Source organism: Mirounga angustirostris, unplaced genomic scaffold (genome assembly GCF_029215605.1).
Source record: "Mirounga angustirostris isolate CCGP_5_RB_7025 unplaced genomic scaffold, mMirAng1.0.hap1 SCAF_7, whole genome shotgun sequence".
Lineage (NCBI taxonomy): Eukaryota > Metazoa > Chordata > Mammalia > Carnivora > Phocidae > Mirounga > Mirounga angustirostris.
This window is the reverse complement of record NW_026991715.1, coordinates 112889149-112901719: the sequence shown is the minus strand read 5'-3', so window position 1 is coordinate 112901719 and position 12571 is coordinate 112889149. Positions and strand designations below refer to the sequence as shown.

The 12571-nt window shown below is 43.1% G+C and overlaps 1 protein-coding gene across 1 annotated transcript in view; it reads right to left on the bottom strand.

Moving 5' to 3' along the window:
- The window catches only part of PDE6A (phosphodiesterase 6A), a 57207-nt gene that overhangs the window by 40815 nt on the left and 3821 nt on the right, over window positions 1-12571 (bottom strand). The window contains exons 2-5 of the mRNA XM_045887797.2: window positions 8934-9086; window positions 8102-8191; window positions 7365-7505; window positions 2106-2180 (exon numbers count right to left, since the gene is read on the bottom strand). Of these exons, the coding sequence (XP_045743753.1) occupies window positions 2106-2180; window positions 7365-7505; window positions 8102-8191; window positions 8934-9086 (459 nt within the window). The remainder of the gene's footprint in view (window positions 1-2105; window positions 2181-7364; window positions 7506-8101; window positions 8192-8933; window positions 9087-12571) is intronic.

Sequence of the window (12571 nt, the reverse complement as noted above, 5' to 3'; positions counted from 1 at the left end):
CTTCGCTCAGAGAGCTGAATATTAAAAGCAGCCTAGGAAGTTGAAGTTAACTGAAGTCGGTGGTATCTGAAACCAATGGTGACCTCTATTCCAGTTCTTCTCCTTCTGCATTTCCAGAAGATACAGACCCAGCTCTTCCATGAATTGGAGAGAAAGCTTCGTGAGAACACATCAATCAGACCAACACGAAAAGCCGTGCTTAAAGAGAAAAGCATCCCGAGTTGCTTTCCAACAGTAGCACGTGATGCAGTGCTTGAAGACTCAGTCTCCCCAAATGAAATCATGGAATTGTGAGGGTGGAACAGTAGTTTGAAGCAGAACAAGAGCAGGTTAAAAAGTTACTTTGGATAAAGCACAGCAGATGATGTAGATTTCCAGAGTGAATTCTTCCTGGTGTGTTCATGAAGCTCACAGGCAAGGGTGTTAATTTTGATTTCTTGGAGTTTGAATTAAGACTAAATAAACTATCATACACACATATTCACCCACGGGAGCATGCACGCACACATGAATTTGGGGTAGGGTTAGGGTTGGCTGGGTGGAATGAGGCCTCCTAGCAGAAATTGACACACAATTTCAGACAGGCTAAAAGATCTTGTGGGGCAAGCACAAGACTGAAATTCAATTCTGGGCATGACTCTGCTGCTTACTTGTCCTTTGTGGCCTCAGCTACGGTCATTCAGTCATTCTACAGGTTCCCTAGGCTGTTTGAGTGACAGATCTGATTACCCCACCTCATCTTTTCCTCCCCACAGATATCATTTCAGCTTCTCTAAGGTGTTGATGCCTCATCTTTTAAAATAAAGCAATGGGGGGCGCCTGGGTGGCTCAGTCGGTTAAGTGTCTGCCTTTGGTTCAGGTCAGATCTCAGGATCCTGGGATGGAGCCCGCTGAGTCAGTGGGGAGTCTGCTTCTCACTCTGCCCCTCCCCCCACTCATGTTTTTTTTCCCTCTCTCTCTCTCTCAAATAAACGAATAAAAATTTTTAAGAATAAAATCTTTTTTTTTTTTTTAAGGTTTTATTTATTTATTTGACAGAGAGAGACACAGCGAGAGAGGGAACACAAGCAGAGGGAGTGGGAGAGGGAGAAACAGGCTTCCCGCCAAGCAGGGAGCCCGATGCGGGGCTCAATCCCAGGACTCTGGGATCATGTCCTGAGCCGAAGGCAGACGCTTAACGACTGAGCCACCCAGGCGCCCCAAGAATAAAATCTTAAAAAAATAAAATAAAATAAAGCAATGCTATGAAAGCAGAGGTCACAAACTCTAGTGCCTGGAGAGATCTGATAGAACCATAAGTGAAAGCGGGGGCTGGGGGCAGGGGGAAACAAGGGGAATGGAGGGGACTTTGGCAAACTAGAGAGCTCAGACCAGGTTCTAAGAAGGTACCTGCCACTCTGCTCCCACCAAATTTATTCTGTTGGAGCGCCTGGCTGGCTCAATCGGCAGACTATGTGACTCTTGATCTTGGGGTTGTGAGTTTAAGCCTCCCACTGGGTGTAGGGATTACTTAAAAATAAAATCTTAAAAAAAAAAAATTTACCCTGTGGGACTGTGGGTCCAGTTTCGACTGATCTTCCACTTTTAAAAAAGAAACTGAGAATCTAGATATTTATGGGAAATATCTTGATTTTTTAATGTTAAGCTACAAATTAAAAAAAAATTTAAAAAGAAACAATTTTAAATGTATGCAGCCAAATAGGTTTATCTATTGGCTGGAATTGACCTTCTGGCTATCAATTTATACAATTAAATATTAAGGTTATTTCTAGCTCTAATTGCCTGCAATTCTAAACATTTGCTGGGTGAATCTTTGAGCAGATAGCTTTGACCTTTCTGGGGCTCTTTCCTTATCTGTGGAATGAGAATATTAATTCTTCTTTAGTCAATCCCACCACATTACTCTGAAACTCTATCAAGATATTGAAAATACCTTGCAAATTACAAGGCATGGCAATAATAAACAATTACCAGACCTTCAAGGGAAATGACCCAACCCAGAGAAGATAAATATCTAAGTGAAAAAGAAATGTCAGCAAGGTCTACAGGGCCTTACATGTGCATTCCAATAAACATTAGATCATACAAGCCAGAGAGAGACCTACCCTTCCATCCGGAGTCCTGGGACCAGAATAGGGTGGAGCCTCCCCCATCAGGACTGGCCAGACATCAAAAAATTCCTAGGAATGAGAAAGACAATAATTACATGTCTTGAAAATAGGTCAAAGAAAGGAGATTAAGAAAAGAAGACCCACCTATATGAGTGACCTATCACTGAAATTTGGAAGGTGGGAAGAACTCACTGAAAACTAAGCTTGGAAGGGAGGCAAAGTTCATTAGCATTAGAGGATGTTGTTAGAGGATGTTGATCTTGTCTGTGCTTCAAGATATTGATGAACTAAGCCTGTCTAATCATTCAGCAACAAATAGGAGCTGAAGTGGAAAACCCTCACGCTCCCCACACTGTGGGAGGGGACATGAGAAGGAAACTGGGCTCTCTATGTCTAAGAAATTGACCTTAAGGACATGCTAAGCATGTGACAGAAGGTTTAGCTAAAACGATGTTCTCTGCAGCATCATTTATAGTAGTGAAAAGTTAGGCACAACCTAAGTGTCCAACTAAGAGGGGACATATTAGACAATTATGGTCTATCTATTAACAGTAATGCTACAGATGTCTATATGTTGGTTAAAAAGAAGCCCTTGTCGCACTGATGAGTGAGAAATGTGAGGTGACAAAAAATATAGATCACATAACCCCAATGCTTAACTATACACAGAAAATGCTCTCAAAGAATTCACAACAAAGTATCAAAAACTGGTTTTCTCTGGGTAATTGCAGTGAGACTCTATTTAGCAATTTTTTGTAATAAAATTAATCGCTTTTGGAATCAGGGAAAAAATATCTTGCCTCAATAAGAAAGAAAAAACGATGGTGCCAAATATGGACATATAGACCCACATCTGGGCTCCAACAAGAAAGGATGACACCCTTGAGACAACTTTTAAAGATACAGGCAGGAAAGAGAAAGGGCCAGCTAAGGCATTGTATGGGCACACAGCCTCAGAAGAAGAAACTCACTGGGACACCGCACGAGCTCTTCCCTGCCACTTGTCTACTGGTTTTCCTGGGCCTGGCAGAAGAGGCCTCCATGCTTCATTGCCCTCTCTGTTCATTCATCTGTTGCCATTTAGGGATAGTGATCCATTCGTGCTGGGTCACTGTGGGTAGGATGCTAACTTCTGCTCTTGGCCTCTTTCTCATTTGGTTGGGTTACCCATTCCAACATGCAGAGCACAAACAGAAGAAAGTCCACATGAAATTCAAACTCCATGTCCTCAAGCTTCTGTGCAGTTGGACTCTTTGTCTTGACTACACAACAGGAAGAAATTCAGTTCTGGGGAAAAATGTGCATAGGGAGACTACCTGAGCCCCACAACATGTTTGCTGCTAGATATACAGAGATGAATAAGGCAGAGTTCACACCCTGGGGGATCTTGCTGTCTCTTGGAGGAGACAACTCAAGTAACTATAGTTAGGTAGGGTAAGACAGGGTAAGAACCAAACAGTAATGGAAAAAGAACACAAATGTTAGAGGAGCCCAGAAGAAAGACAAATACATTGGGCTGACACCCTGTGTCAAACACTGAGTGGCTTTGAAGATTGTCCCAGAGAGAAGCAGTGGGCTGGGTGGAAAGTGGGGCATATTTATGCTTGCCTTGCTCGCTCTCAATCTCTCTCTTTTGACTTCTTTCATGTCAATAGCTCAGATAAGAGCTCTGCCTACCTTGGACCTACCTGGCAGGTCGTTAGAATGATTGTGTGCAGACCAGCCCATTTCTAACTGCTAGATTGTTCCATCTTTTGGGGATGACTAGGCAGAATATTCTTGTTTAAATGTGACTTTCCTTTTTGAGAGGGAGTTCAGAAGAAATAGAGCAGAATACAACAACACACAGCAGCCTGCATCTGAGGTCAAATTCTTTAAGGTGTGAACTGGGCACTTTTTGAATTCAACTACTCGGAAATTCTTTTGATTACGAAAGAACCATTCATTTGTATGAATTCATTCATTTGCTACTTTCTGAAGGTGTGTCAAAGGACTTATTCCTGGACTCGGTGATATTTGGCAAAATATTTGGTTCAGAAGTATGCAAAAGTCAAATGGACATCTGCACTAGAATCAGAGGTTCCCTAACATCAGTACATAGCCCACCTGCACCAAAATCACATAAAGAACTATATTAAAAGCAAAAATCAGAAAAATTGACCCATGAGTATATGGAAATCTGGTATATGATAAAATAGCCTATCTAAATGGTGGCATTTTAAAACAGTGAAGAAAGGATAGACTATTCTTTTTTTTTTATTTTTTTTAAAGATTTTTTTTTTTTTTTATTTGAGACAGAGAGAATGAGAGAGAGAGAGCACATGAGAGGGGGGAGGGTCAGAGGGAGAAGCAGACTCCCTGCCGAGCAGGGAGCCCGATGCGGGACTCGATCCAGGGACTCCAGGATCATGACCTGAGCCGAAGGCAGTCGCTTAACCAACTGAGCCACCCAGGTGCCCAGGATAGACTATTCTTTAACTGGAGAAAAATGAGTCAGGGATAAAATTTATCCCTACCTCAAACCATACACATTCATAATTTCAAGATGAATGAAAGATTAAAATCAGAGCACATCAGATTATTTCAGATTATCTTCATCATATTAAGGCTGGGGAAGTCCTTCTTAAACAAAATCCAAAACTCGAGTGTCCAATATATACGGACACTTGATGATAGAGGTATGTTAGGGAAAGATGATATTTTCAATAGGACAGTGGAGAAAGAATGGTCTTTTCAGTAAATGGTGCTGGGTCAATTGGATATCCATATGGAAAAAAGTTAATATTAACCCTACCTCACACTGTACATTTAAAAAATTCCAGGTAGATTATAGAGCTACATGTGAAAGTTAAAACAATGAAATTTTAGAGTTAACACAGATGAATATCTTTAATACCTTGGGGCCAGCAAAGATTTCTTAAATAGGGCACAAAAATCAATAACCATTAAAAAAAATCAATAAATTGAACTACCTTATAATTCAGAATTTACATTCACTGAAACATACTATTAAGAGAATGAATGCACAGAGTGGGAGAAGGTATTTGCAATGTGTGTATTCCACAAGGAACCCATATCTAGAATATATAAAGAATGCCTACAAATCCTAAGATTTATTTTTTTTAAATCCTAAGATTTAAAAAGACAAAAGATTTTTTAAAAATGGAGAAGAGACTTGAATAGGTACTTCTTTTGAAGATATCCACATGGTCAATAAATGAGAAAAAATGTTCAACTTCATCAGTCATTAGGGGAATTCATGTTAATACCCAGTGAGATATCACCACATGCCCACCTGTATGGCTAAGATTAACAAGACTGGCAATACCAAGTATTGTAAGGAAACCCTCATACATTGCTAGTGGGAGTGTAAAATCATTTTGAAAATCAGATGGGCAATATCTATTAAAACCAATACCCAGAAATTCTACTCCTAGGTAAACATCTAACAGAAATGGGTACAACTGTGTATCAAAAGATATGTACTATAATATTTGTAATAGCAATATTCATAACAACCCAAGCCTTAAAACTCAAATGCCCATCAACAGTAGAATGAATAAATACTTTGAGGATTATTTATATAATGGAACATTCCACAAGAATGAAGATGAATGAATGAACGCTATGTGAAGCAATAAAGACGGATCTTACAACCAAAATGTTGAGCAAAAGGAGCTAGATACAAAAGAGTATATATTTGTATGATTTTGTTTATAGGAACTTCAAAAATAGGCAAAACTAACATGGCGTTAAAGGTGAGTGCTAAAGAAGCCCTAGGTAGGGTGAAAGCCAGAAAGAAGAAAGTTGCCAACTTCAGGGAATTCTCAGAAAATGCTCTCGAAGGTGGGCAGAAACCTTCCCCATGTTTGTCAAGCCTACAGCCCACCTGGGACTTCTTTAATGAACTCCCCCCTTCAGGGAGGAGGGTATGGAAGTTAACGGAAAGGGGTAAGCAAGGGGCTCCTGAGGTGTTAGTACTGTTCTATCTCTTAATCTTGGTGGTAGTTACATGGGGATGTTCACGCTGTACAAATCATTGACCTATTCACTTGCAATTAGTGCTTGCCTCTGTGTATATGTTCTATTTCAACACAAAGGCTTATTAAAAAGAATCCACGTGTACTGATGTGGAGAGATGTTCACAAAACATTAAGTAAAAAAGGGCGCCTGGGTGGCTCAGTTGGTTAAACGACTGCCTTCGGCTCAGGTCATGATCCTGGAGTCCCTGGATCGAGTCCCGCATCAGGCTCCCTGCTCGGCGGGGAGCCTGCTTCTCCCTCTGACCCTCCCCCCTCTCATGTGCTCTCTCTCTCTCATTCTCTCTGTCTCAAATAAATAAATAAAATCTTAAAAAAAAAAAAATTAAGTAAAAAAAAGCGACTATCAGGAAATATGGTCTAACATCTATTAAACAGTTCCTTAGAAGATTCTGATTCAAGTCTAGGAGCCTCTGGACTAGACCCAAGGTCTTTTCCAACTCCAGATTCTGCAGTTCTTTAATCATTAAACCAAATATTTGGAGGGTCTGCATTGGTCAGTGCACCACACTCAGCATAAGGCCCTACAAAATGAAACTGACAGGAATCCTGGATCTTGGCTCTTTGGGGTAAGAAATCACAAATCTAGATAACTCTAGAACTCTATTCCAAGGCAGAAAATGATTAGTTGCAGGAAGCGGAGACAGGTAGAGAAAGAAAAATGCGGGGAATTGGTTGGGGAAAACCTGGCTGAAAAATACTGCAGGGGGCTGTATTTGTCTGTGTGTCCTTTGCCTCTGCAGATCTGCCCCCTGAGCATCCAAAGGGACCAGATCCAAACATCTGCCTCTACTTTAACTGCCCAGATGGGCTGTGGGCTTGACAGACCATGAGGAAGGTTTATGCCCACCTTTGAGTGCATTTTCTGAGAATTCCTGAAGTTTTGGCAACTTTCTTCTTTCTGGCTTGCACCCTACATAGAACCTCTTTATCACTCACCTTCACCACCTCATCAAGCCTTCTCACATATGCTTTTTTCTTTTCCCACGGACCAGGGAAGACCAGGTTGTTTTCACTCACTTGTGCCCTAGGTCGACTTTTCCCCTTTAAAGGTTGGTACTCCACTCTTCAGTATGAAAGACCTGTGAAGACCTTTCGCAACCAGCCACATCCTCCCTGCCTCTTCCCTGTGAACTGAATGTGCGACACAAGTCCGGGTTCCACTGTATGTTTAACCTGTTCTTGGAGGGGTCTGTTTCTGAAGCCTTCTTACCTTCTGCTTGGTCATGTCTAAGAGCCCCACAGAATATCTGTCACAGTTGAGGAAGGCTCGGACTGTGTATAGGGCTTTGTGGAACTGCCTCTCGATGTCTGTAAGCTCTTCAAAGACTTTGCTCCCAGACCACAGCAATATCTTAACAAAACACAAAAACAGAGTCAAAGTTTCTAAGGCACAAAGCAGCGGCTCACAATAACCCAGAGACAGAGACAGGATAATTATCCCCATTTTACAGATGGAGAAACTGAGGCCCAGAGAGCTGAAGTAACTGACCAGCTTATATTGGGTCCAACTCTTTCCATTTCTTTCATTTCATAAATTGTTAACAAGAATAATAATAACGAACATTGATTGAACACAAGTGCATTATCTCATTTGCTATTGACAATAATTTTTTTGAGGGTGGAACCAATCAATAATAGCCTCACTTTTCAAATGGGGGACACTGAGGCTCAGATAGAGGAAGTGATTTGCCCAGGGTCTTAGAGTTGGTAAATGACTTAATGTTGGTAAACAACTTAATCTAAATTGCCTGACTTGAAAACTATGCATATAATCCCTCTGGGATACAGCTTTACAAACATGGCTACCTCATTAGCACTGGGATGCTGGGCAGAGACTCCATGATGGTTCCCAGACACTTTTATCAACCACTGCCTTTCCAACCTGACTACATCAATGCATCAATAAAAAGACATGCCCAGTCCATTCCCTTGAGCCAAGCCCTTTACCTGGCCACGCCGAGTCTCACAGTTGTGCAGGTAACTCAGGTGGTATACCTTCATGATTAGATTTGCAAAATTGAGGTACTTGAGAAGAATCTAGAAATCAAACAGCATGAGGGGAAATAGATGAGAAGGAGAAATCCCTCCTCTGGCCACTTCTGCCATCAGCAAATATTTGAATATTTTAAAAGCAGCAGAGGCGATTTGAGCAGATGGATCATGGAATGCTGACTCATAAAATGGTGCATTGTAAGAGTGTAAAACTCATAGAATGTAGAATGTCAATGTTCATAGGACGTATTAATGAAAAATTGCTACTATTTATTGAGTTTGCAGTCCCTGTGATAAGTCATTTAGGTATGTTATCTTATCTGATCATCACAAGTACCCTGAGAGATGGATACTGTAAAATTAGGCCCATTTTACAGATAAGAAAACTGAGGCTTAGAGGTGCCTGGCTGGCTCAGTTGGTAGAGCATCTGACTCTTGATCTCAGGGTCCTGAGTTCCAGCCCCATGTTGGGTGTGGAGCCTACTTAAAACAAAAACAAACAAACAAACAAACAAAAAACCCCTGAGGTTTAAAGAAATTATGTAACTTTCCCAAGTCAAACATTTAGGTATTAGCAGAGCCAGGACAATTATCCCTGTACTCCTGGCTCCAGAGCCCCACATCCTAACCATTACCCTGTCCTGTCTCCCTCAGAGAGCATCACACTAATACCCTTATCTTACAGATGGGGAAGTCAAGGCCAGACCAAGTAACAAGGTTCAGGGGACTTCTTGAGCTGGGACACCTGCTGGCATGACCACCCCAGCAGTTTCTAAAGCATTCTTACCTCCTCATCTGTCTTGGTGAAGTGGGGCCCGTCCACTTTATTCACAGCCATGATTATGGCCACCACATCCTTCCCATTCATTATGGGGGAAGCCAAGATGTTCTTGGTCTGGTACTCTGTGAGGGTGTCCACGAAGTCACAGAAATGCTCATCCTGAAGGAAGGCAGAGACAGGCATGGGTGAGCAGAGGAAGAGCAAAGATAGTAAAACAGCCCAGAGCCCCATGTGCCCCTGGTAGGAGGTGGGAGGAGGGGACACGCTATTATCTTTTGAAAAGAGAATGAAGTCCTTTCCATCGACTTCCATTCAGCAAGGGCAATGCAATCAGGGGTGATTTCTGCCCTGGAAGCCTCCAAAATCCAGGAGGAGAAAGTCTGATTTACAACTTACTAAGGACTGTGGAGGAGATGCAAGCAAAGCTCTGTGGGGGCCTGAGGATGGGGGGGCTGACTTTGAATGGGGAGGGGGTTTAGAAATAGAAACTTGAGTGAAGAAAAGACTTTAGTGAGTATAATAATCACAATTGCTAGCAGGTTTCACGTGTGGTGCTTTACTTATATCAGCTCACTTTAATCCTATGAGATGGGGACTGCTGGTAGCCCATTCTCTGCAAAGGGAAACTGAGACTCCAGAATGTTAATGTGACTTGCTACGTGTATGTGTGTGTGTGTGTATGTATGACTCCAGAACCTGCCCTCAGCTCTGCTGCCTTTAAGGGAAGCCTTGGTAAGGTTAGACCTGAGTTCAGGTCATCCAACAAAAGAACTTGGTACTTCCAGCTTTTTGAGCAATTCGGTTCTAGCACCACACAATCAGTCCAATGGATATCCCTCTCTCACAGGTCTTAATGGAAGCCCCGTTGTGTGTCAGGCCTTACGCTGAGTGCGAGGGATACAAGGGAGACTAAGGCTCAGGCCAACTCATAGACAAATCAATAATAGTAATACAGGACCTAAGGCTCGGCTCAAAGCTGTGGGAGTACAGAGGAGTACACATCCCGGCACCCCACCCCTAAAGCAGCCTGGGAGGCCAGCCCAGGGCAGAAAGAGGAGACAGAGCCTGAATTGTTGTCTTAAATCCGAAAGAATCCACCTTTCTGTTTCTTGGTAGCACTATGAGTTTTCCCAACCATCGGCATTGCTTGGGACACAAGCCAGCCCAAATATGCACAGTTCATGCTGTTCTGAGAAAGGAAGTGTATTTCATAGAGGCGATTCACACAGCTTTTCTAGAATTGAGTGTGCAGAACCTTTCCCACGATAGAGAAATGCAGAGCATGATGCTCCGAATCTATGGATTTCTTCTAGTCAGGGTAGGATTAGACAGGCAACAACACTGTTGTCAGTGAAGGTGTCTCAAACCAGGTGAAGGGTACAGGAATTAAGAGAAGCCTGTAGAGCTCTACTTGAACTAGCATCTGAGGATTAAGCAAAATCTCTGAAGAGGCATTAGTCATGAAGCGTTTCTATGTCATTCTCTAAGGACACTGATAAATCCCTAAACCCAGGCCTGGGTGGGGCATGCTTGGATTCATTTCATTAAGCCGTTCTGTCTTGCAATATTCACTTCTATCAAGGAAGACAATACTTGGGCCTTACCTGCCTCTGAAACAGATGTTACTAAATCCACCAGAACCCTCTTTTCCACTGAGAAGCCCCAGAACTCTCTCACAAATAATACAGCTGCCAGCTGACTGGTGTTCGCACAATCATTGCCATCCTCATACTTTCAGCATAGAAAGTATTCTACACAGCCATGTCACAGAACCTCAGGTTATCAGAAGCAGGGGGGCCTTAGAAGCCATTTAGCTCAAACTGTTTATTTTAAAGTCCTGGGAATCAGATGCCCCACTTAGGGAAAGCCCAGAGTCATTCATTCACCCAGTGAGCATTCATGGAGTGCCTTATGCCAGGCACTGTTCTAGACCCTGAGGCTGCAGCAGTGAACAAGGGAGGCTTCTCTTTAGAGGTGATGCTGAGAGCTGAAGTTTCAGGGAAGCCAGGTGGGTGGAACGCATTCTAAGCAGGGAGCACAGCGAGTGCAAAGGCCAGGAGGGGGCAGTAAGTTGGCCCATCTGAGAAACAGAAAGACCAGTGTAGCTGAAGCAGAGTGAGGGAGAGGGAGAGTGGAGGGCAAGGAAGTCCAACAGGTGGGCAGGAGCCCCATCTGGCTGAGCCTCGGAGGCCACTGTGAACAGGTTAGATTCTATTCCAATGCAACGTAAGACAGCTTCTCATTCTTGGAAATCCCAGTTCCTCTTTTCAAACCTTCATGGTGTCAAGCTCCTCTGTGTCCCATGGTGAGATTTACTGTTTATGGAGCAATAATGATATACGCAGCCCCGAGCCTGATGACTTAATCTGTTATCTCATTAACTCTCACATCAGCCCTGTCACATAGAACCTTCCCTCTTCTGTAGACAACTCCCTTGCTGACAAGTGGGACAGCCATTCATTCACTGGTTTATATACTGATACACTGATTGATTGATTGATTCATTGATTCATTCATATTTACTGAACACAGGCTCTGTGAAAAGCACTGGATATGCCAAGACCAATAAGAAGGAAGAGGCTGTCCTCACTGGGTTCTCACAGGGCAGTGGGAACATCATGTAAAACATGAACCCACAATTCAAATCATAATGTGAAGGATGTCCCCACAGGATGGGTGAATGGGGGGAGGGACTTGTTCTCTGAGGCTTCAGGGGGTCAATCAGTATATTATCAGTAGTTGAAGATTCTCTGAGCCTCAGTTTGCCCTTTGGTAAAATCAGAGTGTTGGACCGAGTCCTCCTTGAGGCTTCCTTCCAGTCTAGCATGGTAGGTTCCGGGTCTCACGTACAGGGAAGGACAACAGCTGTGAGAGTCTCTGGAAATGTGCTCTCAGGTTCAGTCTTCAGAAATGGGAATTGTCATGTGTTGGAAAAACTCCCTGTTCTCCTTTCCTCTCACACTAGTAACACACTCACATCACTCTGACACCAGATATTAGGTGTCTCTCCCACACTGACCACTTTTCTGACACCAGCTGACCATCCAACAGTTCAGTTGAGTTCTGACACCATCTGTCGAGAGTCAGCGTCAGACCCTGCAGGTAAGAGTTCAATCCCACAAGACTGTCCCCACTTCAGATGCCAATCACAAGTCCCAGTTGGTCACCTATACTTCTGACAGGCTGGCTAGAGCAGGATCCCAAGACCCCCCTCCTTGGGTTCAATAATTGGCCAGAACAGCTAACAGAACTCAGGGAAATGCTTACATTTATAGGTTTATTGTATGATAAAGGACATAATAAAAGATACAGATAAACTGTCATGTGAAGAGATACATAGGGTGAGATCCAAAAGGGTCTTGAGAGCAGGCACTTCTGGCCCCTAGAGTTGAGGTGTGCCGCCCTCCTGGCATGTGCCTGTGCTCACCAACCCAGAAATTCTCTGAACCCTGTCCTTTTGGGGATTTTTATGAAGGCTTCATCACATCTGCATGATTGATTACTAGCTCCATTTCCAGCCCATCTCCTGTTGTCAGAGAATGGGGAGGTGGGCTGAAAGTTCCAAGTTTCTAATCATGGCTTCATCTTTCTGGTGATTGGCTCCATCGAGGAGCCCGCCAAAAGTCATCTCACAAGAACAAAAA